We start from the raw sequence: 26,877 nt of genomic DNA, 5'->3' as shown, positions 1-26,877 counted from the left end.
CATAGGTAAAGAAAATGGCGTCCCCTTGCATAATGCCAGTTGTTGAAATTCTGGTCCAGCATCTTTCTGGATGACTTTATGTAGCTCACTAACTGGGAGCAGAAGGCGGCAGGGGGGAGGTTTAAATTCTCCGAGGGGAACAAGTCTGGAATGAAAACCGTTCTAAAAACTTGGTATTCTTGAAACAGTTCTTTATGGCTACAAAACAAGGCAACAGTGCTTCATAAGCAAAAAACACATGCAGCCTAGAGATGAAATGGAAAAAATGACTAATGAGACCATTCACACACAAGTGTTTAAAAACGCAACTAAAACTCTTATTGGGTTCCAAAGAGTGGATGTTATTTATAATAATGCTTGAAATGCACACCAGTCCCTGGGAATTTAAACAACATGCCCATCAAAGGGGAGACTCAGGTTTCCAAACCGCCAGGATTACACTGCATTGATGTGAGCTCTGTGAATCACATTTGTCTAATGCAAAATTCCCGGAACCTGTGTCTTTTTTGTCATGTTTTTTCATCAATTATCATTTGCTTTTCCTGTTTCCATGTTATGCCAGAGAAAAACCATTATACTGAAGCCACAAGTGTTTTGCATTTGCTTCTTACACGAAGGGATGTTTTACTGTGTCCTCTGATTTCTTAACAGTATCCTGCCTGTTGAGACCTCAGCGTGTCACTCACAGTGCATTGAAGTCTTCAAATTAATGGTGGCAGAAGCTTCAAATACACCATTGGTTTCTTTAAAAACAGAACTAACATCACTGAAAGGTGGTGGTGGCTTGTTAGGCCAAGCACAGCTGGGAGAACGTCAGATTTCTGTGGAATCTGATCAGTTTTGATTGCCAAATAATGAATAATTGAGACGAATCTGATTTTCAGGCCTTTAGCAATTATACAATAGCATATGTGAAGCAGTTGTCAATCAGATTAGGTGTCTGGCTGTTTATAAGCTCAGTCACAAGAACTGAAATGAAGAAAACGCGTAAGTGCTAATTAGGAACGTGCACACATTGTAACACTTGGGAGTTTGCTGCATCCCATTTGTCGCGTCATCTTTAGTCATGGCCTTGTGTCAGATGTGGCACTTTTAATCTAAATAACGTGACATTCCACATCTGTTTTCCATGGGAGTGACAAGAAAAGGAACAAGGTAACAGATCAGTGGGTGCTCGTGTGAGCACATCAAGCCGAGCTGCACGGGTTGAGTCAGGCTTTACTGCCCCCAGATGTTCGCCCTTCTCTCTCCCTCTTTTCCCCCACCGCAGCTCGGAGCAGCTGCCCCGGGCGCACAACCCCCTCTCCATCACGACAACCACTGCCAGCAGAAAGCAGGTCGTGATGTGGAGCACACCCACGCTCCATCACCCCTGCGAGAGACGGGGCGGGTTGTGCTGAGAGCAGCCCTGCTGCCTTTTTTTCAGGTGCAATTGCCTCCTAGATGCTCAGAAGTTGCCACCGTGTCTCTGTCTCCCTGCTTGATTTGCTTTGGCTGTAACACAAACTTTAATTCTAGTAGATTGTTTCAGCTATTACTTGCATTCAGCCTCAAAGCTGACCTAATTTCTTTAATTCTTGCTTCAGCATAAAAAACAGAGAAGGAATTGTGGGAAAAGCAAGTGGTAAGAGGGAGGGAGGGAAGGATCAGAATGAAGCAGTGATTAATATTCTGATCAGCAGAAATGGTAATGGTTTTTTGTATGGAAGTACTTAAATACAAAAGCTGGGCTTGTTGTTTGGATAACTTTTTAAAACACTCTGGACTTCTGAGAAATTACTCAACTTGACTGACCTGGAGACAAATGTGACATTGCAATAGAGACTCTTGTTGAACTTTTGCTAGTCGTTCTACGAGAATTAATCACATTTACAACCTTCCTCTAAATAACCAACTTTGAGACTAACCATGTGGCAGCAGATGAGTTTTAAACAGAAGTTGCATAAGTTGAAGTTGTTTGTTTTAGAGAAAACTGGAGTTTCATGGGGCCATATGCCCTGAGGAGGTTTAGTCTTGTATTGTTCAGCTCCATCTCAATCATATTACAAACTAGAGACCAGGGTGGTTTCCTTTCTCCTGAGATAGAGCAATCTGCTTTTGGGTACCAGTTGAGTCCAGAGTCCAGGAATTAATATTCCATAAAAACAGACCTGGTAAAAATACGTAGAAAGTTATTCTGAAATGTGTGTGTATGTACCAAATGATATATTATGAAGCTGTGGAGATTTGAGTTGCTGGTGAAAAAACTAGCATCCCCCAAGGTACTGGGAAAGTAACAAAGAAGTGCACATTTCTTTCTGAGATACCATCTTCCTTGGAAATAGCACAGCTGGAACATGCAGATTTCAGGCTTGAAGTTGGAGGTTTAGGGGAGGTAGGTTGCTTTTTTTTTAACTATAGTGACATTTTTCAAAAGCATTTTTTAACTCTCAGCTACTACTGTTGAATCCAGCTCCAGAAAAGACAAACCAAACTATAAAAACAAAAATCCCAGGGGCCTCCTCTGGATTCTGTTAATTGTCTGTGGGAGATTTGATGTCAATAGCGTGACTGGATCTGGGTTTGGTTTCCAGCTGCTTGTTCCACGCCAGCTTTCCTTGGAGCTTCTCCCCAGTGAGCAGGGCACGTCAGCATGCCAGCAAGTGAGTCTGGAGATCTGATGTCCCCGGGGCTGCGGTACCAACAAGCACTGCTACTGCAGCCCCAGGGGGATCGGACCTCCCGACGTGCTTGCGGGGGTCTCCACGTTAGATACGGAGCAGTTCCTCGGTAATAACCCGCAAGCAAGCAGGCAGGAGTCACCCTGGAGACTGGCCCTTAGAGCCTCTCCTGCCTGCCGCAACACCAGGGTCTTTAGCCTGGAGAGAAGGAGATTAGAGGGTTTGTTTGAATATCGTCTGAATACACTTCTATAGCATTGAGGCTATTTCTACACTTCAATTCAGTATGTTGGTTTGCCCTTATAGCAGGCATCTCTGATTTACCCAGCTAAACCCCATTCCCTCGCAGCTGTCTTTGCATCACTGTTGCCTTGAACAGATTCATATGAGCCTCACGGAGGGGACAATGAAGCCATTTGCTTCTAGGGAAACAGTGCTGATTCAATAAGACAGAAAAAATTCACCTGTACACAGAATTAGTAACACTAATATCAGGCACACAGAGAATACCTTAAAAATAATAAGCAACCATAACTCTGTAGAAGCTTTGCAGCACCTCTCAGGCACATAAGTATTATGACTGCATTGTGCAAAAAGGCCCAGAAGCATTTTGAGCTTATTTTGGGTTAATTGTTTTTGCAGTTCCTGTTCCTAGAGTGAAAGTTTGGGCTAGTTTCCCATCCTAAATTCCATTCCTCTGTGTGCTTGCTTGTGCCCTCCCTCTTTCTCTGTGCTCTGGTGCAGTAGGATTTTACTTCTCAAAATGGTTGCACATCCCTTTCTTTAAGCTGCCTGACATTTGTCACGCTTGTTGCATGCAGGTGCACTCAGTTACATCGTTTATCCCCCACTTTGACCAGCCAAGGCTTGAGCACATCCCTTGTTACAGGGCTAATTGCACCTTTTTCAGAGTTCCCGGCCGGCAGCAGCAGCTCTGGTTGTCTGTCCCTCTCCCGTGGCAGGCAGGTTGCTGCTCTGCAGTGGTGTACACAGGTGTGTTCGAGAGCTGATCAGCACTTGCTGTGGTGGATCGCTGCTTCCTGCCAAATTTGGGGCAAATAGGAAGATTTTTCAGAATTAACACCAAATTTTCTAGAGAAGTATTAAGTAGCTGGCAGTAAATTTTTATGAACTTTATTGACCTGAACTGATGCTACTGTTTTATGTCATTGCAACCACGTTAGTGGGAAATGCAAACTGTGCTTAAACGGGACCCGTGTTTCGTGAATCTTCTGAGCCTGAATACAGGGTTTTATTGCGCCGGGGCGGTGGGATTCATGCTGTACCTCTTCCTGCAGGCCAGCGAGAAGCAGGTTCACTTCGTTGTGTCGCGGCAGACCAGGCAGCAGACCCCCGACATCTTGCAGGAGACGGGTTGGAGTTACAGCGGCGGCAGCCCCCAACCCTGTCCCGCTGAGAGAAACAACGCCGGCAAGGTGAGGGCACGAGCGCTCGCGTGGTTTCTCTTCCATCTGTGGGACAGGGGACTGGGAGGGCAGCTAGCATTTTACTGTCTCAGAGTGTTATCTCTGGTTTCTGTCACCAGAAGAATCATGTCTTATTTTGCAATGGAAATGCTGTGCTCCTCATTATTTATACACTGCTTCTGCCCTGTCTCCATCTGGGGCAGGGAGGGAAGGAGAAGGCAAAGGGCAGTGGTGGGGCAGGGGGCTGACGTGCTCACCGCATCCTGGCCATGGGCACAGACCTGGCCGGCGGTGTAAGCCAGCACAGGGCAAGGCGCTCCAATGAAAATAAGATGCTTATCTGAAGTTTCTCCATCTGGAGCAAAGTTTTCAGGCAAAAAGCTTTCATACGCTGGCCTGAGAGATTCCCATAAGAATCTTGAAAATTACGGTAATTATTAGTCTGTTCCTTGTTTCCTAAGATACCTGCGCTCTGAGCTGTCTGGCAGTTTGGCGGCAGACGGCAGCTGTGGTCCCCTTGGTCACTGTGGGCATGCTGTCTTTCTGTGGAGCTTTGGACCCAAAACATGTTGGTTCTGCTCTGGCAGCACCTGGCACTCGCATGGGATGGGGGCTGCGAGGGCCGGCAGCGCGCAGCATGGCCGGACCCGACCCAGGGCCACGCGGCACAGAGCAACCATTCGCCCAGATATGGCTCTGGTTACCAAACTGTGCCTCCAGTCGCTCCTCTGTGCCCAGTTATGTTGTGTGTTTGGTGCCTTTAAACTTGCAATATGCTCTCTGCATAAAGCAGAAAGGCTCTGATGGTCAAATATATGAGGTTTTAAAGCAGAAAACAATGCAGCAACAACTCTGAAAATACCTTTTCTGAGTTTACCCAACGTTATTTTTTGCACTATAGACAGAACAAGGTATGTCCTTGCAGGAGCTGCATTTGTTTATTTCACTAAATTTAAAGTCATCTGCCTGGCTAACTTATGTTAATCGCTCTGAGTGTCACCACTTACACAAACCCTTGCCAGCTGGTCCCCTGGCCACCTGTGCCAGCGGTGCATCAGGGAGGTGGACAGGCAGGGCTGGTTTAAATCCACCCTGCCTGATGGGCAGCCAGATGTATCCTTAAAGGGACCTTTGGACTGAACCAGCTGTCAGATCGGGTGCGCAGCTGTCAGCCAGGAGACAAGCCTAGCTCTGCATTTTACAAATGCTTAAAGATACCCATTTTTTGCAGTTCTTTTTTTTTTTTTTTTAAACTACATTATTCAGTGTTTTTATGTGTAAAAAATATGCTAGCATCTGTTTTTAGTTTTCCTTGTCCACGAAGTGACAATCACAGCCCTTGTTAGGTGAGACTGGATCAGCAGGAGTTAAACCAAAGAGCAGAGCCAGTGCTCGGTAGCTACTACCCAGTAGCAAATAGTGCCCAACTAATCATGCATCTGCAAGGCATTACTTCCTAATGAAGTAATGGTTTCCTTAGGGAGATATGTGTAGGACAGTAATTAGCTTGTGTTGCTACTGTATGATTTCTAGTGAAGCTCCGAGCACCTGCTAGCTCTGCCACGTTGGTCTGATTAATTGATACCACATGGGATTATTTGGGAACACGACTTGTCTTCCATAAAGTGCCCTAGATCCTCATTTTCTCTTCCTGTACGGAGAGGTGTTAGATGGGAATTCTTGGTAAATCCAACATTATTTTGGGTAGCTGTGAGATTGAAGGGCCAATGTTGACCTTGCAACAGTCCTTTAAAGGTGAATGAATCATCTTTTGTTGGATAGGTCATGGCTTTTAGAGGGATTTCCAGTTAGCCACAAGAGGTGGGCGCTACATAAGCGCGTGAGTGGGTGTGCTGCTGTGGGGTTCTGTCCAGTGCCACCATTTGGGCACTTTCCAGAGAAGATCACAGTCAAAAAAAGAAAATTCTGAGCTGTTCTTAGCTCCCTTTAGCTTTCTGTGGGTACAGTGGAGGGCTTATATTAGAGAAAACGCTCTGGCAATAGATGAGGAGATCAGTGGACACGATGAGCTTCAGGCACTGCAGCCTTTTCGTCTGATACAGTCATTACTGGAGTGTTATTTGCCCTTTTATAGGGTATGAGTGTGTCGGTTTGAATTTCTCATGCTTTTTTTCTGAAGGTTTAAGCAAACAATTCAAGATCTTTAAACTCTAGACTTTGGCAGACTTAAAATGTTGTTTGTTTTTAAATAGACATTAGTGCAGAAGTAATGCTTGCAAGCCTAGGGCCTGTACAGTGTCCTGACGCAGCACACGCTGCTGCTCAAAACCAAGGCAATGCTTGTTGTCCAGACTTTGCTGTCAAGGGAGTTTCCTGTGTGTGCGTGGTTTGATGAGTCTGCTATCTGCTGCCATCAGTGGGATTGCTTTATTATGTGTGATTGATAGAGAGATTGCTAACTGACTTGAATTCTGATTAATTTTAAGGTGGTTTTTCTCCCCTGAGCTTACTGTAGGAGGTGATATTAGCAGGTCAGGAATGCTCCCTTTGAGGGAAGCAGCTCTTGCTGTAGAGCATGTATGTAAACGTGGGCTGAAATCTGTTTTCAAGCCTTGGCTGTATTCAGCACCAAGAATAAACTCTAGCTTCCAGCGGCCGTCTTGCTCGTATGATGGCTCAGGAACCACTTTTGGCCAAGCCGTTGCCCTCATAACAGCCTGCCTCCATCTGTAAAGCACGAGGAGGCGGCTCTCTCTCAGGCCAATGCCAATGGCAATCAGCCACGCAGCCAACAAGGCGCTGGAGAAAGAGGCGGACGGTCTGTAGTGACCACGTCCTTCTCTGGCGGCGGTGACGCTGGGCGTATGGTGTGCGGGGAGACTGGTCCTGCACAGGCTCTCACCGAGCTGTTTTCCCGTGTATGGAGACAGGGGAGGCACAGCCCAAACTCTTCTGGCTGCTGCCTGGATTCAGAAAAGGGATGTCAGAAACACTTTCTTCTGCAGCCGAGGTTGTTAAGCCAGGCTGTAACACATAAACAGGCCAGATTCGATTTCTTTGAAGTCAGTGGGAGCTTTGCCGTTAATTAAATAGCAGTTGTTTTTCATTGGAACTGTTTTCTTACTCCTTTCTAACAAATTGTCTAGTACTTAAAACAAATCTGTCGCCCTGTTGCTTGAGCAGACAATGTTTTCTGACCATAGGAGCAGGTTAGCCTTAGGTGGAGTACATTTTCCAGACAGACACAGCTACGTCTTTTGCCTGCAAGACACGTGTCATGGCTTTGATATTGTGATAATCTGCTGTAAATATTTATTTTCCAGTAAATACACATAAAAGAAAAAAAAAAATAGAAAGAGGAGGAGATGAAGTGTTATGTTTTATTTCTCCTGACCTCCGAGGTCACTTCAAAATGACAGAGAAGGACAATTGTTTAGAAGAGAATGCATTGAAATGCAGTCACTGATAAACACTGCCTTTTAACTGGTTTATTCATTATCAGTTGTACCTCCAAGAAAGCTCTACGTGTGTTTACTGAGAAAGGCTTTACTTTCCTTTCATCACTGCCTTCGTCTCAGCCAAGTCACCCCAATTCTTTTCTATCTGCAACCATGTAAAAAATGACATGTGGAAGAGTAGCTTCAAAGGAAAACTGGTCCTACGTGGCTGAGCGTACAAGTACCAGTACTTTTATGATTCTTCCTTGAAATTTAACAGGACAATTTGTTACCAACGAGTGCTTTGAAATCTGCTTCTCTCTGCGCTGATTCCTCAAAAATAGAGCATTAGCCAGTTTATCAGCTAACGTTTTTGGTGTCTGAGACGTGATGGACACTGCATAAGCAACAGGATTGCTCTGAATGCTTGGAGCTGCAAATCTAATTCCAATTTCATGTTTTGCTACAAAATTTCAGACTGCAGTTTTGTGAAGGTTAGAAGTGCCCCTATCCCACATGCTTCAGGAAGTGGCCTTTTCCTGATGGAAAGCCATTCCTTTACAAGGGAAAAAGGACAATGTTTTTACAGAAACATGGATGAAACATTAAGTTTAATTTGCACAAAGATAGAACTACTATGTTTAAAACATTTACACCTTAAAGACAAAGGTGAAAGGTTAAAATTATCTGGACTAGAACACTTATATTTTTTTAAAAGGGAATGTTGTAAAACCCTCAGAAATTTTTAGGTTCATTTGAGAGCCATAAGCCCAATTACTTTGACACAGTGCCTGTGTTCTGCATGGATCAGATGTGGTATGTCCAAACAACTATATCAGTTTGGGTTTTGTCCCGGTGAGTAAGAGAAGACCTTTTCCACTGAGGTCTTTGCCTTTTTGTTCCTGGAGCTCTGTGGCAGCCACTGCTCTGCTCAAGCATCCAGAGATCCTTTGCTGAGCTGCTAAAAGGTTCCGGGTTTTGTTGTCGATGTTGCATCACAGAAATCCTGATGTGAAGTTAGTTCCACCAAACATACCTTTAAAAAAAACACAAAACAAAGATTTAGCCTGCCCTATTCCCATAAAAACTTCTTGCCCCACTGTCTTCTTTCATCCATCATCATTGCTGTGGGAGCAGCCGTGGACCCGCCTGCTCCACTTTCTGTGCTGCTGGCCCAGGAATATCCTTGTGGGATCTCAGATTTCTAGGAAGAGATTAATGTGGCTTTAAATAAGTTTTATAGATTTTTTTTTTTTTTTTGCATATTATAAATGTGAGGTCACACTTGTGAATGAGAAGGTTGGGGTTTTTTTTAATATACATTTGAAATATATTTAGCAGCATGCTGTTATATCTACATATGAGCCTGGAATGGTGCTGTTCCTGCAAGAGGGGCTGGGAACTTCAGGAGTTGATGCCAGGAGCACAGCTTATGAAATACTTCAGGAAATCAAAGCAATTAACATTTAAATCCAGATTTTCTGGAGAAGCATCCTTGTCTATTGAACTCTTCCGTAAGAGCTGGATGCGTTGTAAACATGACATTCAGTTCACAGGTTTTGTTGGAGCTTGTGTTGCCTCTCCATCCCGAGGCCGCCTGTGAGATTGTTTCACCCTCGCTCATACCCTAGTTGTTGCATGACCGGTGGTGTGTACGTAACTTTTCCTGTTCGGGGGGAGGAGTGAGGGGATGACTGTCCTCAGACAGGGGAAGTGGCTGCCCCACAGTGACCTAGCACAAGCCCTAGGAAGAGCACCCTGGAAGCTGCTGACTCTTCACTCTGTAAATATCCTTCTCTTTTCCTGAACAGAAACACATATTCTTTGAGTGTATTCCCCCCAGTAACTTATAAAGAAACACAGAAATCTGGAACAGCAAATGAAGTGTCTATATTTTCATCTGTCCCCAAGTTTATTCCTTTAACCCAGGTGGACCATTTCTCATTAACTAAACAGATGACGTTCAGACTGCAAGCAGCAAGATAAGAACCATGACCTGATAGTCAAAGACATGAGGACCCCTAGTGATATTAATATCAAGAATATATATTTTTTTTAAATCAGATTCCTTATTTATGTTTCAAAGACCTGCTTCTATTAGTCTCAACACTAAAACACTTTTAACTTAGTTAAAGTCAACAGTGTCTGACTTTAACTGTTAAAGCATGGATTATCTTGGCAGTAGCTCTGACTCCGCAGATGCCTAAGCCCTGGAGAGAGTCGTGCCTGCCATCTGGCCAGGCATGGCAGGCGGCTCTGAAGTGCTTTGGTATTCCCTCAACGAATATTCATTTCAGTAGAAAATGCCAAAGATGTCAGGGAGGTCCCCATGCTCACTGTGTTTGTTGTTGCTGTTTTCTCCATCACAGAGCGCCCTTCACACCGTCACCTGTCACGAGAAGGTGGTGTCTGTCTGGAAAGATCACACAGAATCCCTGGGAATGACTGTAGCAGGCGGAGCATCTCACCGGGAATGGGATTTGCCTATCTATGTGATAAGTGTCGAACCTGGAGGAGTTATCAGCAGAGACAGCAGGATAAAAACAGGTAAAAAGAGGGGATTTTGAAAGCCTGCTTTAATTCAAAGGCTTCCTTTGAAAAACAGAGGGATAGTGAAAGAGCATCACACCCTGACATCTTCAGTCATCCCATAGATTTTGGGATGTGTGAGATTAGAGGGTCTCAAGTCAGCTACCAGAAAAGGTATAATATGCAGCAGTAACCATCTCTGTGAAATGGGATGTAGGCATGTTCTGGTAGGAAAAAAAATAAATTGTTTTTCACAGGAAAACGAGCTTGCACCACCATCTCCTAACTACTGAAATCTTCATTGTGCAACCTTCATGGGTTTTTAATGTAAATTTTTGTGCTTGTTTGTCATATCATTCATGGCTTTGAAAGAAATATAAAGCAGCAGGATTCCTATCATATATGAGGCAACATTAGTGCCTTTACACTGAATATCACGTCTGGACACATTGACTTCATAACTCCCATTTGGCTCTTGATGTAACAGAGTGATAAAATTAATAGCTTCTCCCGCTCTGCATGAATAAGCCTTTAGAGTAAGATGAGGAGCGTATTTTATCAGTGCCTTTTGTGGGAATAGGTAGGCAGTAGAGTAATGGTGAAACTCTGAGTTTTCAGGATGTTACATCTCCCAAGAGCCAAGGACCTTGCTGCTTCCAGCAGCCACACAGCTCTCTGTCCCCTTGCCCTTCATGCCCTATGCTCAGCTTCAGCCCAGTTGCTGCCCAGAAGCTGGAGGGAAATCCTGAGTGCGAGGGAAGTAAAGGCACCCAGAAGTGGGCCAGAACAGCTCAGCCCAGCCGAGCCCCACGAGCCTGGGTCACAGCACCCGGCATCGGCACGCGTGGGAACCTCCCCTTTGCAGGAGCTATGGCTGCTCATCAAAACCCATGTAAGAACATGACAACAGGAGCAAACCAGCAGATTTCCCCTTTCCTACTGCTAGGAAATGACTGTCTCTCAGTGGGATACGTTTTCCAAAAAATATTCATCATGAGGCAGCGTGGAAAATTCAGCCTAGTTAATTTGATAAAATTAGAAACAAATGAATACGTGATGTTATAACAGTGCCATAAGCCTCCACGGTTTAGAGCAGCCCTGAGGCTGTTGTCTGTCTCATCGGGGCAGACCACAAGAAGAGGTTAATGTCCACGTCGCGCTGCCTGGGCTGCCGGTGAATACAGCCCCTGCCTGGAGGAGCCCGCAGGCGAAGTGCAGAGGGCACCCAGGGAAGCCCTGGCGTTGGAGCGTGCCGCGGAGGGTAGCGGAGCACTTGGCACCGTGGCCGCTTCCATGGCATTAATGATGTCTTTATTGTTCTCCCTGTATCCAAACATCTTTGCATTTTTCTCCGAAGCTACTGTGCCTACATTGCAAATAAGGCATACAGAAATATGTTTTAGCTTGTGGCCATTCAAACAGGTATTAACATCAAAATAATAATATGTTATTCCACAAAGCAAACTTTCTGAAGAGCCAGCTGGAGCGCCAACCCTCAGCTTAGGGAGCACTGGGAGAATACCACCTTTGAGCTTTCAGGTTTCAAGCTCAGGCTGAATACAAAATTTTTTAGCTGGAAGTGGGCTTCGCAGACCTGGACTAGCATTAGGTGCCCGTAACAAAGCTTGTTGGTGCAGCAGGACCCCAGCTATGCCGTTCAGCTCCAAATGCAGGATGTGACGTGATAAGAAACCAGGACCAAAGCCTCCATCCAGCCTGGCGATGCTCCTGTGTATGGGGACCTAGCCCCTTCCCTCACGCCTGTGGCATGTTTACCAGCATATGCTTCACATCCATCTTAAATGATAGGATTAAGAAACAGCCTCATCAGGCAGCAATTTCTTGGCTATAGCTTTGACTCGCTGGTTCGTGGGGGTGGGAAGAGGATCCTGGAAACACTTGCAGGATTTTTATCATCCATTCTATATCGGTCTCAGGTGACATCCTCCTGAACGTGAATGGGATTGACCTGACAGGGGTCAGCCGGAGCGAGGCCGTCGCCCTGCTGAAAAACACCAACTCATCGGTGGTGCTCAAAGCCCTGGAGACGAGAGCATGTGAAGCCCAGGAGGAGCGGGACTGCCTGCCGCCCCCTGAGGCCACGCAGGCAACCTCCGAGAGCAGCGAGTGGTCACCTTCCTGGGTTATGTGGCTGGGGCTGCCACGGTAAGTCCACAGATTGCATCCTTTTGCTGAAGGGGAGTGGGAGGAAAGATTTGTATTTTCTGGCAATTCTTTCTTTCGGCTTGATTCATTGCACTGACATCTTAATTAAATCCAGGCTCTGTCGCAGACTTGACTCTAAATACCTCCCTTTTGTAAACGGGTATGTGTACATGGAAAAATAGACACGTAGATCCCCTTGCAAGGGAGGAAAGGATCCTGAATTGTTCCAGTCTTGAAAACATATCTGGCGCCTAGAGAGTGAAAGGAGAAGCTTGCAGGGATACAGGAGCTTGCTGAACTGGGGTCTAGGCCCAACTGCCCTGCAGAAGGCAGAGCTACCCCTCCTGCAGCTCTCAAGCTGCACAGCCCTTCTCCTTAGCCAAATCCGGCTGAACTGTTTGACTTTGCCCAGATGTTGCAAAGTGCATGTAGTTGGCCGGTATCTCCGAATCACCTCTTTTAACCTCAGCCCTGACTGAACGAAGTACATTTGTCATACGCAGGAAACAGCTGTGTTGCCATTTCAGTAAGGATAATAAAAGCCACATCGCATGTCGTTAAGTTCTCTCAAACACACTTGGTGTGCAGGGTGCATACCTGCAGCTTCGGTGACATTTTGTAAAGCATTAAATGAGGACATGTTGTGAATCTGTGAATATGAGAAGCTAGCATCACACAGTTGAAATCGGTATTCAGTTTTAAGGAATGAAGAATTTAGCTTACAAGTTACTTTTGCCCATACGCCTAACCCTGGCAGCAGTCCAGAGTGTCTCTTTCCCTTTTACGGGAGGGCATCAAAAGATGGTCAGCAGAACAGGTGGGCTTTTGCTCTAGGCACAGTTTCAGGACTCCTCTTCGTTTCCCAGTCTCACATAGCAGGTTAGATGCTTTCCCTCCTTCTGGCTTGAGCTGTTTTGAGCTCATTCACCTTGCAGCAAGGTCTGCCATGAAGGCCAGGTGTGTTTCGGCGCTTGGTCCGAGGCTAATGACCGTGTAACGTGCTGAAGTACTGCAAGAGCAGAAGGCAGGCTGTGTGTCTGTCACCTACAGATGAAACGTTCCTCCTCCAGTGGAGAGGACTATGTCCGTATTCCTGTGAAAGAAAAGGAGTAAAAAGAAAAAGCAGTAAATGGATGGTCTGTAACTTGCTACCCCAGGCAATGGTAAACTTTTCTCACGCAGTCTCGCTGCAGACAGGCAGGCCCAGGGAGGTCCTCATTCCTGCTCACTTCTTCTGCACCCCTGAGCTTGAACAGCTACACACCAACATGAAGGCACTGGAGCACAGGTAAAGCTCCCAGCAGAAAGAGAGCAAGCAGGTAGAGGCCTCATAGATGCTGCAATCTGCAATGCTGCATCTTGCCTTCAATCACCATCTATTAGTAGGTGGGCTGAAAAAATTGCACCCTGCATGCACCTGGCCTAACCCCACCTTTGCTGTACTGTATAGAAAACCTGAGCTGCCTGGTCGTCGTCATCTACCCACAGCTGCCTGAAGTCCCCATGTCCTCAGCAAGGTGACGGAGACGAAGGACAGAGCTCCACAGTACTGCAGATTTGCACCCATCAGTCAGTTCTGCTTTGAAGTTTGGGAAGAGAAGGTGGTTTTTTTCCCATTTTAAAAGTGGTCTCTCAACTCGCTCTATTTCCCGCCTCCGAAGGCTGTGTGTGAGGCCGTTCCCACCCCTTTGGTCTGAAGGAAAACCAGCCCCAGTGTCAGCAAGGCTGAAGACAGGAGTTCATTGTAACTCTATCCCCAGCTGCAACCCCGTGCACAGAGCACAGCGCGGCCCTTCACAGCCAAAGAAAAGTAGGGGGATTGGTATGCTGAGCTGGTACGCTGCTCTGAACATCAGACTAAGACAGGGACCAACACTGACTAGACTGGCAGTAACTAAGGTGCACTGCGTTCTTATTAGTAGCTGGTTGGTTGAGTAGGGGTGCTAGGATTAGACTTGGATTTGCTCATTAGGTATTATCAGACCCTTCAGTCTTCCCCGGCATGAGTGTGCTTACCCTCTTGTACTGATTCTCCAGGGCCCACACCAGACATCTGGAAGTCCTTCAACAAGTTCTCTCACCAGGATGTGTATCACATTAACTCATTTCCCGCCAGTCTGAGCATTTAACTTTTCCCTATCTGGCTTTCAGCTTGCTTTTGGCAAGGATCACATCCCACTGGATCGCAAGGTATTGCCAGCAGTCTCATAATGCTTTCTAGCCTGTTACAGAAAATTATTCTCTGTCCAAACACGTCTGACGGGTCCATCTTGGTAAAGGTGCCTGATGTGCAGCTAGGGGGCAAGATGGTGAAGATTCACCTGCCTTAACTAAAACTGTGATGACATTAGTAAAGCCATACCATTTACCAGCGGGACTGCTCCAAGGCATGTAAGTCTAACAATGTTTGGTGCAGCTGACGGACAAGTAGAAATGTCAAAATCACGACTATACAGGATCATGCAAGGTATTTGGGAAGATGGGCAGGATGGGAAACACCCACATAAGGAAAACTGAACAAATAGAAAAGGTGGTAACACTGGTAGGCGAGGACCGGGCACGATTAAAAAAGAGGTGGCTGGATGGTGGATTCTTTAAATTCTGTCAAGAAGGGAAAGATGTGGCTCTGGACAAGCCATGGCAGTGCAGTGTGAGTGTTCAGAGCAGGCAAGGTGGGGAGCGCAGAGGCAGCCTGACACCGCGGCTTAGAGCAGGACATGGGCTCAGGAAACCAAGAGAGGAGAGTTTCCGTCCATGGTCAAAAACCATGGAGTTTTGATGAAAATCCTGTGAAGGACAGTCCCATAAAATGTGCTGAGTTGAGCTAAACACTAGAGGATGTCTGCAGACCTCTGTCCGTGAGTTATGACGCAGAAAACAGGCAAACATTAATAATAGCTACATGATTAAGTGTGCCTTCCTCACTTTTGAGGCTGGGGTACTGAAAATGCCTACTTCTCCACACTAGTGCAGAACTTGCCCCTTTCCCGAGGGCGGCATGCACATTACAGCAATGGGCATAGACAAGAGGCACAAATATTGAGAGTTTGGGAATTGCATCATTTTTCTGGATTAGGTCAGTAGCAGCAGAAATCAGGTTATCAGACTCCTTGCTCCAAAACTCAAAGCCTTGGAAAAGCTGTCTTTCATAATTTAAGGTTTGCGGATCTCACTTAAATTTCGGCCCTTTTCTTCTGAGATCTTAAAATTGGCCTCGGTCGCTCTTACATGGCTTGATAGCACATAAACAACTCCTCTGTTCTTTCTGTAGTACAATCCAATATGTGGCGGTTATAAAATAGACGCACATGTGCATCTGACATCTGTCAAAACTTGGACCGCGTGCGAGCGGAGGGGCTGCGGGCTGGGCGTGGGGAGGAAGCAGTGATGCAGGACCTTAAGCATTCCTGCCCGAAGACTTATTTCAGGGTAGCTAATCTAATTGTTTGTTGTTGAGGAAGACGGGTCTCCTTTATTGTTGGAGGGAAACGTTGTTGTGAAGCATGCACAAAGAAACTAACGTGGAGCAGCTGGTGAAAAGCGGTTCCCCAGCCCTGTGGTGTTTCTTCTGCTCTTGCTTGTTTTCCTGGTCTCCTTTCTTTGCTCTCCTCACATTTCCTTCCCCCAGCTAGCACTTAAGAATACTTTATAGATCATCCTGTCATAACATTTACAAACATTAGTACTTCACACGTGTGCTTTTCTTCATCTGCAAAGTGAGATGAGAAAGACAGAAGGTGGCCAAAGTCATTCTGCGAAACAGGGGCAGAACTGAACATAAAACATGGAACTAGGACAGCAACTCCCCCAAATTACCTCTGTCTGGGCTGCAGGGCTCTGGTGGGAGTAATTCTCAAATATTACCGTACTCCACTGCCCGTCATCTACTGTAATGGGGCAGGGGGAGGGAGTCATGCTTTTCATACCTGTTATTGCTGAAGTCCTCCTGAAGTCAGGCTGGTTTTGATTCCCAGAGCATAAGGCTACTCAGGCTTTGCGAAAAGCAGCAGGGAATTGTATGTTTAATAACTACTTGAAAATGGGCACTTTTAAATTCCTCTTGCATCAGTAACTGATGCTCAGTTGTAGTATTTTGAGGACCCTCTGTCTAGACACTGTTTATCCTCGAGTCTTGAATCTGAGGCAAGTTCACACATAAATTACTTTTTGTCCTCAGTTTTTGGAGTATTTACAGATAGAGGCAGAAGACTGCAAGCTGCTCTCTTCCAAGGCAGAAGACTGATCTCCTCGGACCGGTTGCAGTTTAGTGGGTTACGGCAGTTTAACTGGGTCAAAACAAACAGACTGGCGCTTTCGTTACCACAAATAAGTAATCTACTCAAACACACTAAGCATCTTCAGATGACGCAAGTACTTATTTCATTTTCTCTCTGTGGCGCTTTCTAGCTTGTCTTTATTACTACACAGCCATAAACAGACCCAAATGAACTAACTCCCTTTGGGCTGCTCTTTGCCCAGGCAGAGCAAACGTACTGAACTATTCAGAGCAAGTGGTAACAGCATTCCCCGTAGCTCAGATTTGCACACGCCTGCCTCCCTGCACCCTTTTCCCGTTTCTGACAGCATTAACGCATAGCCGATGGATGGCACACTGCCACGTTTATACCCTCTACCCCATAGGATGGAGATAAGGAAACATCAGTTTAAAGGTGTAACCACCACCTAGCCACTCCTAGTCAAGAGTCAGTCTGGCTATGGCCAGCGTGATGGGTTGGACCCAGCTTGCACCAAGCACCCGCACAGCTCAACACCCCCAGCAGGACAAGAGAAAATAGGAAGAATGAGAGCGAGAAAACTCATGGGTCAAAGGCAGGGAAGTCACTCACCAATTACTCTTGTGGGCAAAACAGACTTGGCTCAGGGAATTTAGCTTAAAACGTTTAAATACAAATTCGGGTATGGGGAACCAGAGATGACAAACATGTAACTACTTTGGAAAACCCTTTCCTCCCCCTTTCGCATGCTCAGCTTCACCCCAGCGCCTCTCCTCCTGCCTTCCTGGCTTCCACCGCCCTGTTGTCACAGCAGGCTACACCCCGTCCCCTCAGTGAGCTGACAGGCAGCGCACGGGGCTGGGGTCACGACAGCGTCGTTTCTCTCTGCTGCTCCTTGCTTCCCATGCGGTTCCTCTGCTCTGGCAGGCAGAACAATCCTAATGCTAGTACGCCATATCTATTTTACTTAAATTTAGCATACGCTTTGACAGCAAATATGTACTTCTGCTTTCTGGACTGATGGAGACGGTGTAACTGATAACCTTACAGACTGTACGTACAGAATGCACGTAAGCCTTGTGTGTCTTCACTGTTTTCTTGTGGCTTTACCTGCTCAGCTATTTCTTTTCTAGTGCAATAGCATTTAGCTGATCACCTTTCAATTTCAGCAACGTCCTCCTTAAGGCAGGGAGCACAGCGCCAGGCAGCAGAGACCCCTGCCCCCCAAAACCAGGACTAGGTAATAGCACTAACGGCTGGGTCCTGGCATCGCTTGGTCATGACCTTGATAAGTACCATCAAACATAGAGGGTTTAAGTGATTTTGCACATTGAAGAAGTCCACAGATGGTAAAGTAATAATGCCGGGCTGCTGAGGACAGAACCAAATGTCACCTGTTTCTTACATTAGCAGCCAGTGAATTCTTGTGCAAATATTATATACCTACCACCCTGGCAGCAGGTGAATATTTGTCGGTCCTGAGGGACTAATCTCGTATTACTATAAAATCCTGCTGTGAAACACAGCCAAAGCATTATTTGACAAATAAAAGTTCAACAAAGCTCGACACGTTGGTCTTTAAGATACGTTCTTTATCTTTCTACAGAAGTGTGAGCTGTTTCTGAGAAACCTACAGAGTTTCTGAAGAGAGCTTGTAGCAGTTGCTTGCTGTAGACCAGCCCATCACTTTAGATTTGGAATAGCAAAAGGATTTTCAGGCTCCTTCAGTCACTCTTGGGTACACCAATAATGAGGAGCGGGCTAAGTACTAAGCACAGAAATTTCGGTTGCTCTGTCACTAATGAAATTAATCTTGTTTTTTCCTGCTTGGTTAAAAAAAAAAACAAGAAACAAAAGCAGGTATTCAGGTTATTAATGTGCTCAGAGCAATAGGCAACAGGTAGGAGTCCAATAACCTTACTACTCTTACTTTCCCCTGTTCCTTGTTTCAGCTAAGCTTGGACTCAGCATAACTTACAGTATCATAAAATAGATTTAAAGGACAGAGAAGAGGCAGATTTCAGCTCTTTTACCACAAAATACTGCGTTCATTGTTACAGTGAGGACAAACTACCTTCTTGTCAGCAGTCTCAGTACTCCAAAGCACTGACTGACACAGGCAGGCTTCTCCCATCTTCCATGCTGCCACTCACCACGTTACTTGACAAGAAAAGCTCAGGATCCCTTCTTCCACTGGTACTCTTCTTTGCGTCTGTGATTTTTGGAATTCTGGCTCGTTTCATTGGCCTTGAAGTTTTTTTAGCTTTGACATGCACCACAGTAAACAAGTGCCTGCCTGCTTTTGACACAGGTAATCACATACAGGCTCTTATCCGGAAAATAAAGTCAGTCATTGGAGCGTACAAGGTAGATGAAACAGCCTCCGGAATGACGGTTTACAAACATTCAATCCATTTTCAGCTAAGTGTTTTTCTCCATCACTTTTAATTGCAACTAGATCATTTGCATTAATTCTTACTCTATGAAACAAATTATTTAATATTTTAACCCCAAGATTACCTCGTAATTTTACTCTTAGGATAACTGGTTATGGAAAGCAGCACGACAAAAACAGAAGGGAAGTGGAGGTGTCTGATGCACTGGAACTTTGGCGCTATTTTGCATCTTCAAAACACTCTACGGGTGTATGAAAAGGCAGATTCATCATTAATGATTCATCAGAATCTAAAGTTAACCGTACGACATCTAATTCGACTGGTTTGTTTCAGGTATTTGTACACCTGCAAAGATATTGTATTACGAAGAAATACATCTGGAAGTCTTGGCTTCAGCATCGTAGGAGGCTATGAAGAACATACTGGGAACAAGCCATTCTTTATCAAATCCATTGTTGGGGGAACACCAGCATATAATGATGGCAGGATCAGGTAATGGTAACTATCTAATGAAAAGTAGCATTTAAGTCAGTCTTCCATTTAGTTCATTTGTGGTTTTCTTTTTTAAAACAAGTTTTCATGAAGACATTGGGCGGGGGGGGGGGGGGGCGGAAATAACTCACTCGCTGATACAGACCTAACTAGGACAGATCTGGAAACAGGACATAAGTGTCCTGAACTCTAACAGTTTTGCCTTCATAGTAGAATGTTTTCAGATGTCTAGCAATCACTAGTATACAAATAAGCATTAAGATAAGTCAGTTTGATCTCTGGGGTAGTACAAAGCACGCCAGTGCAGAGCAGCTTTCCCACATCCCCAGCTCAAAAAACCCCCACCTAACCACCCAAGAACCTTCCCTGCAAACACCAATCCAATTTATGAGAGTAAATGCAGAATTGTGGAGCAAACTTAAATCAATTAAGAAGTCTTAAAACAGAGTTTCTTCAGAACATGGATCATTCCCATCTGAAAGAACTATATCCTGTTTTCTTTCAAATGTCTAATTAACTACAAACTTGTAAAGAAAAAACCAAGTGAATTATTTTCACCTGCTTTATTCCCTTATTCACGAACAGTAGTTAGCCAGAGAAGGAATACTCACTTCTACCTCTTCCTCCCAGCTTAAGGACACGCTTTGGCATTGGCAAACACTTAAGATAAGTCACCTTGTTTAACTGCTCTCTCATATTTGCCTTTGGTTTTTCAGATGCGGTGACATCCTCCTCGCTGTCAATGGCAGGAACACATCGGGAATGATGCACGCCTGCTTGGCAAGGATGCTCAAAGAACTAAAAGGAAAAATTACTCTCACAATTGTGTCCTGGCCTGGCACTTTTTTATAAAACAAGTCTTCATGGAGAGTATGACAACTAATTTAACACAGAAAAAAAAAAAAAAAAGGGAACATCAGTCTTTGCTTTCTGGGGGGTCAAGTATGTGTTTATCAAGAAAAGGTTTGTGAAATTCCAACCTGCATGTCAAGAAAAGTCAAGTTTAGGCAAAGCAGGGACACCTGTCAGAAAATCACTTCAGAGCGATTTAAGGTACAGACTTCAGTCTTTCCTTCCCTGTGTTCTTAAGAGTTTTTTTGTTGTTTTTTTAATATACATATATTTAATGCATTATAATAACAATGAAATTTAAGGAGCAGCAGCTCCTGCTCACCCACTTTATTTTGATTTACAAAAAGAAATCCTTGAATAACTCACGGAAAAATCTCTTGCAATTTTTCTAGTTGCAAAATCAGGTGAAGGTTTTTATGCAACGCATTAATAGCACTTTGATTACGCGTACCTTTTCATGGTCAGCATGAAGCTGGTATTTTCAAGACTTTCAAGTACTGTTTGTTAGTCTGTAAAACTGTGAATTAAATTTCTAAAATAATTAAAAATAACTGTAACTGTGTGCTTGTACAGACATTATTTTCATCCAAACCCAAATGACCTAGTTTCCCTGGTATGTTTTGATTAATACTATTAAATCTAGGGTTTTTATATAGAATTCTTGTTTTTAAGGAAGTACACTGCACCCTGCTAACACCATCAAGTAAGGCTTCTACATAGCACCCTGACAGGGCAGTACAATTTTTGCAGGACTGCCATGCCAATCACACTTGATACCGTTCTGGATGGAGTAAACCTGAAAGTATGATGGTCTTACATTTTTCTTTAAATAGTTCTTTGCCTTTCTCTGCAAACTACCCGTGTTCCAAAGTCTTATTTTTTCCTCACAAGCTAGCAACGGGAAGAGGCTATGTTTGTTAATCTTTATCATGCTAAGGACAGCCATTTCCCTAGAACAAAGACTAAAATGAACTTTCTCTTAAGCCACTGAAAAGCTGCAGGGATGATTATCCAGCTTAATTCGCCCCTAGGCACCCACACAAACCAGACATAATTACCAAGCGTGTGATCACCACACTCCGTGTTCCATCAGACTACGAACAACCAGCACCTTTCCCAGTTTCCCTAATTTTTTTCATTTCACCTTAGTACAAGGCTCTCGAAGAGCCTGCAGTTCCTGCCTGTCCCTGTAGTAAAGGACGACCTTTTCAAATACGAACTCCAAAAGCTATACTAAGCCCACGCTGTTCCAGATGTTGGTATATAATAAAGTGAATGCACACTGTTTCTAAAGTCAGTAAGAGAACGACCTTCCCACTGGCTTATGAAAAAAGGAGACAATTTAATACAAAGCACTTAAGCCCTACGTATATTGTAAGAGCATAAGCCTCTAGCTGTAAGACGTTTTCTCACTGTTTCCTAAAAGACAAAGTCAGTCCAGGAATCTTAACATGAAAAATTCATTCTTTTATTTTCAAAAAAAAACCAAAGTTACCTTTGATTTCAAACTAACAGAACAAGATTAAGAGCAAATTATTTTAATACCCAGAAAAATAACAAGATTTATAGTAATCTATTTCTGGCACTAATATATATGCAAGTAGGCAAAAATCACACAAGCCTATTCCACAGGGGCAGCTTCAGTGTTTTCCTGTTCAGGAGCAGGTTCACCGCTGGCTTCTTTTCCTTCTTTGCTTCTTTTGGATTTTTTGTGTTTGTGCCTTCTGTGGCTGTCCCCTTCTTCACTGTCATGACGACGTCTGCTGTTACTGAATAAAGAGACAGAAAAAATACCTCAAACAATTGCATGACACCTCAGGCCCCATTTAATTACCGAGTACCAAAAAAAGAGCCTTTGCATTTGTATTTGAAAACTGGCACCTGCTCCTGCTCCAACCCATATAGGATTTGGATGTCAGCGCCAAACTGAATTGTTCATGGAATGGTACCCACATCCACCCATCCTGTACTTTCTGTGGGGAAACTGGAATGATTTTTCACATTGGTAACCCATATTCTAATAACAACACTTTTAATAATGCCATGTTCCTACTGGCATCCCTTAATGGTTTAACATTCTTATTGACCCCGTTCCCTGGCCTTGATCCTTTTTAAGTTAAAAATAAAGGTTAAGTTGAACAATTTCTATCACGTGACCACGAGGGTTATTTTACTTCCTAAGAATCACTGTTGAGTTCTTATGTTAATGCTGCTGAATGTCAGCTTCACTCCACCTCTTTCTGACCCAACTTTTTTACCCTTCTTTTCCCAAATTCGTAATTGCTGTTCACTAGCTAATACTGTCGCATACATCATTCAATATGAAGTTACCTGGGGCCAATATTGCTTTTTGTCTGTCCACATTTTATAAGGCAGACTCGTTCCAAGTAGTACATCTAAGTGTTTACAGTCTTTCTGGAAAACTCCAGTTTGTTTGGGGTTCTTTTAAAAGTTTACTTTATTTTTTTTAAACTGGTCAAGTCTTTCGTATCCTATTAAAAAAATCAAACCTTCGAGATGACTTGTGTCTAGTCTCTTCTTTCTCTCTGTGTCTCCTGTCTCTGTGTCGGTCTTCTTTCTCTCTACTTGTTCTATGGCGGTCATAGCCTCTTTCTGCATAGTCTCTGTATCTATATCGTTCTTCATCACTGATTAAAAAAGAAGATATTTTCAGGACAGTAACACCAAGCAGTATATATTAAAACTAGAAATTCTTACACATCTTCAAGATAAATGACAGAAAAATCTTAATGTTGTTTCTGGGTTTCTAAACAAGATCCACAACATGTGCTAGAAGGCCATTAAAGCCCTTTACCTTCCACGCTAGACTTCTGTGCCTAATGCAGTTTTGAAAGGGAATTGTTCAATAAAAATGGAAGGAAAAAAAGAATACAACAGCATCACATGAAGTTCATACAGGAGTTATCAAGCGGTTAGTTAGTTTAAACCTGTATCTAGCTGCAAACGAAGTACAGTCCCGCATAAACTTCAGTAACGTTCAGATCAGTGTGTGCAACACTCAACACTTATCAGCACACTTTTTGACTATTATACCATTCGGGTAAATTGAATTAAATTGGTACAGTTTATCTATTTACTTACATCAGCTTCAGGAAAGGAAAAGCTAGGTGCAAAGAGACCGACAGTAAAACATACTCATGTTTTGGGTTGCTTTTAGAATTAATTTCTCTCCAGTGCCAATGCTGTCTCTACTTCCACTCCTCTCTTGGATTACCACGAGTGCCGCCCTGCCACAATGCTGGTAAAAACCCCCAAATATTACAGGCTATACAAGAATTTAAAGGTTTTACTTAAGAACATATTTTCATATTTTGACTTGATGAAAAGGGCAGTTCTAGGAGTTTAAGTGATATTTTAAAAAAAGATAAGAGCAGTACCTATAGTTAGCCAACACCCCTCAAATGCTGCATCAGCATAGCTTAAAAAGGTATGCTCATTTTATCATTTCTCTACCAAGAAAATCCTACCCCGATATAGTATCCAGCGTCATTTAACAATGAGACTTCAATACGAGTGAACTTACTGTAACTATTTATATATCACATCAAGTCTTTGTAACCCTAGTTTGGAAGATCCCTACCAAGTCCTAAAGAAAGGCACAATGTGACCAGGCTTTCTGAGGCAGTAATTGAAACAGGTAACAATTTCGATGCTATGAAGCTGACAAAAGCCCAGTGTTCCATGCTTCCAGCCCTTGCCAACATTTACCATTACCAGAAAGCCTCTTCCTGAGGCCCCTGACAACAGCAGAACCGACCAGACAGATCGTGCAAGGAGAACAGCTCAAGCCCAAAGAGATTTCTCATGTCCTGGAGCAGTGAAAACTTAGATCTAAACAATTTTATTTGCCGTAACTTGGACCCTGTGGCCCTTTCCCAAGTGAAGACATTCCACTAGTGGTTATTACAGCTATGTATGAAAACTCAGAGTGAGAAGGGGGAATGCCTGAAGTAACAGCACTAGTCTTTCTATGAAAGTCTGTATGATTATATCATGAAGCAAATTTCAAGTATTAGCAATTCAAGACACGGTAGAGAAGCACCAAACACCCCGCAGAAGATACAGTTTTTCTAAGGGACATTAAAAGTACTCACACATCAAAATCAGGAAAACTACAGCTATTACTAAAGAACTCAAAGTTATGATTTGTCACCGAGTAATATGACTGCATTCATCAGTGCCTGTATTGTTATAAAATCTTATAACATTTGTAACATTTTATAATGCACTTATAACTACAGAGCTGAGAATAAGCTGATCAAATCCTGCAAAGTACATTTGTGACAGATGACAGCATCACAGAAGCGCTGAGGTTGGAAGGCATGACTGGAGGTCATCTGGTCCAAACCCCTGCTCAAGCAGGGCCACCAGGACCACCAGTTGCCCAGGACCATGTCCAGATGGCTTCTGGATATCTCCAAGGATGGAGACTCCACAACCTCTCTGGCCAACCTGTGCCAGTGCTCAGTCACCCTCACAAGCATCATGCCACTACCAATTCTCTTAACTACTGCCCCCCTCTTAAGACACAAACGAAATTCAACGCCATTAAACACTTTTTTTAAAGACTATGTTAAATCTAACATGTCTTTCCCACAAGACGACCCTACAACACAGACACATCAGCTTATGAAGGCAGTACAGCCACAGAACATGAATTCTGATCATACTACTCCACGGCCAGCTTAAGGCACCCTAGGTTATAGTCCAGGGTGTGAAAATAAATTCACTTGCTCCACTGAGATGTATAAAACCCAGACAGGTAAACTAAAGCAGTTCAGGGTGGGGGGAAGGGAGAAAAATAAAGGCCAAACCTCACAATGCTGAAATCTGAAGTCCTATGCCTTTAACCTGTTTCTATCTGTATCCATCTTTTACCATTGTTTTACCCTCAAGTTTATACTCTACTATCAGGGGAAGGAGGGGAGCGCAGGGGAGACATTTACAATCCACGTCCCTTTCTACTGAGCATTTCTTCTCACAAGAAACTAACTCAAGGCTTCAGGGAAAGGGGTAAAACCAACAATTAGAAGAGTTTTCTTATCAAATGTCACAGAAAGATGAAGGTTGGTACCAACTGCTAGTTTCTACGACAAGTCTATCTATCTTCTCTATAGCCACCCATTAGGTAGTTGAAAACCACCTTTAAGAACCCTCCTCATCCTTCTCCTTTCAAGGTAAGGAAGCTGAACTCCATTCCCTTAGCCCCCCTAACCACGTTGTCAGCACTCCACTGGACTCTCCAGTCTGTCAATGTCGTCTTTTTCATACCAAGGGTCCCGCAACGGGGCACAGTACTTTGCACGTGGCACCAAGTGCCAAAGATGAGGGGAATAACGGCCTCATCCACCTGCAGGCTATACTCTGAATGCAGCTCAATGCATTTTGACCTTCATCGCACATTGAGTGCCGAGTCCCGTTCAATTTGTTGTCCACCAGGACGCCAAGTCCTTTCCTGTAGCTGCTTTCTAGCCAGAAAGACAGACCCTCATCTGCTCTGTTGCACAGGATTACGGGGTTCCAGGACCCCAGAAATACAGTTGTTGGGTTTCGCCTTTTTTTCCCCCCCGAACTGCTAAGGAAGAAACAGAAAATGGTAAGGTATCAATCAAATTCCAAAGTTTACATTTTTAGTTGTAACTAATTGACGTGAAACTATCAAAAGAGAAAAGAAAACATAATCTCGGCAAAAGGGACAATAGTCCAAAAAGAACCGCATCTTCTCAAGGGGGCAGAGTGAGATCCATTGTAAAAATGCACAACTTCCTCTGAGAATAGCAGCGTAAAGGTGGAATATAATACAAAGACAGCTGAAGGTTCATTTTTAAAACACATTTTGGTTATACTAATAGAATAACAATAATTCCCGTTTTCTTACAATTTAAAGAAATACTATAGCACAAATACAGGCTTTTTATCTGGAAAAGCACCACTAAAAACATAGAAAGCAGTCATTTCTGAGCAGTAAAAAGCTAAAGATTATGCTTACTCCAAATCTCACCCCAGTGTCGCTTAAGTTTAAACAAAGGGAATTTAAATAAAAGTAATGCATCTGTGCAGTCACTAAAATAGCTCGCATTCTCTTCCTCATAGCTTGTTTCATTTTATTTTCTTAAGTGCATGGAATTGAAAATAAACCTTCTTAAAAAAACACATTACGTCTGCATGTTCTGCTTAGCCTCTCCCACCTCCTCTGTGACTCCCAAACCAACTTATACGAGTTAAGGGCCTCCCATTTTCTTACACAGCCATGTGGCAACAGCTTTGCTACAGATGGTGGATAATTTAGTCACATAAAAAAGTTGAGGCCTGCTCTTCCCCCTCCTTTACAGATAACTCTGGCAGCAGCACAGAGATTTCTCTAGGCCTGGAAGCTATTAAGGTTCATTTCAAGCACCCTTGAATGACCAGGCTTCTTTCTGGCCTTCAATCAAGCTGTCTGAGAAACAGATGTTTAGATTGGTCTTGAGTTCTCAGAAACTGACCCTGGAACATAGCACATGCACACGAGAGAGGACATCACCACATCTGGATGTGGTGGAAAATCGCCTAACTTGCACCCAGTTTGGGTCTGCAGCAAACAATCACCATGAAAAAAATGTCATCTCTCAACTGAAGTCATGTTGACTCTGGGTCCTCTTATTCCCCACAGCGTAAAACCACTGGTAAAAATAATCCGCTTAATAGCTAACATATATATT

The 26,877-nt window shown here is 43.9% G+C and overlaps 2 protein-coding genes and 1 long non-coding RNA gene across 17 annotated transcripts in view; 1 reads left to right on the top strand and 2 right to left on the bottom strand.

Annotated features, from left to right (window-relative positions):
* LNX1 (ligand of numb-protein X 1) overlaps positions 1 to 21,466 on the top strand; it is an 85,182-nt gene extending 63,716 nt beyond the window's left edge. For 3 of the 4 annotated variants that reach the window (XM_009474244.2, XM_087738032.1, XM_009474245.2), the window contains 5 exons: positions 3,959 to 4,096; positions 9,855 to 10,032; positions 11,952 to 12,180; positions 19,145 to 19,303; positions 20,020 to 21,466. In XM_009474244.2, the coding sequence (XP_009472519.2) occupies positions 3,959 to 4,096; positions 9,855 to 10,032; positions 11,952 to 12,180; positions 19,145 to 19,303; positions 20,020 to 20,155 (840 nt within the window). In that variant the 3' untranslated portion in view covers positions 20,156 to 21,466. Of the gene's footprint in view, positions 1 to 3,958; positions 4,097 to 9,854; positions 10,033 to 11,951; positions 12,181 to 13,630; positions 14,358 to 19,144; positions 19,304 to 20,019 lie in introns of those variants that run through there. The other variant, XM_087738033.1, reaches the window with a different exon arrangement.
* LOC148051401 (uncharacterized) lies at positions 7,529 to 18,160 on the bottom strand. Its single transcript, XR_015700169.1, has 3 exons — positions 18,050 to 18,160; positions 12,904 to 13,273; positions 7,529 to 8,521 (listed from the first exon to the last, which is right to left on the bottom strand). It is a non-coding gene; the product is annotated as an uncharacterized LOC148051401 (long non-coding RNA).
* Positions 21,467 to 21,601: 135 nt separating the features above from the next.
* FIP1L1 (factor interacting with PAPOLA and CPSF1) overlaps positions 21,602 to 26,877 on the bottom strand; it is a 41,779-nt gene continuing 36,503 nt past the window's right edge. For all 12 annotated transcript variants that reach the window (XM_087738034.1, XM_087738037.1, XM_087738040.1 and 9 more), the window contains 2 exons: positions 22,666 to 22,803; positions 21,602 to 21,924 (listed from right to left, as the gene is read on the bottom strand). In XM_087738034.1, the coding sequence (XP_087594160.1) occupies positions 21,777 to 21,924; positions 22,666 to 22,803 (286 nt within the window). In that variant the 3' untranslated portion in view covers positions 21,602 to 21,776. The remainder of the gene's footprint in view (positions 21,925 to 22,665; positions 22,804 to 26,877) is intronic.

This window comes from Nipponia nippon, unplaced genomic scaffold (genome assembly GCF_047370975.1).
Source record: "Nipponia nippon isolate SJK-2023a ecotype South Korea unplaced genomic scaffold, ASM4737097v1 scaffold_6, whole genome shotgun sequence".
Taxonomy (NCBI): domain Eukaryota; kingdom Metazoa; phylum Chordata; class Aves; order Pelecaniformes; family Threskiornithidae; genus Nipponia; species Nipponia nippon.
The sequence above is the reverse complement of the archived record's forward strand: the minus strand, read 5'-3'. Positions and strand labels throughout refer to the sequence as shown.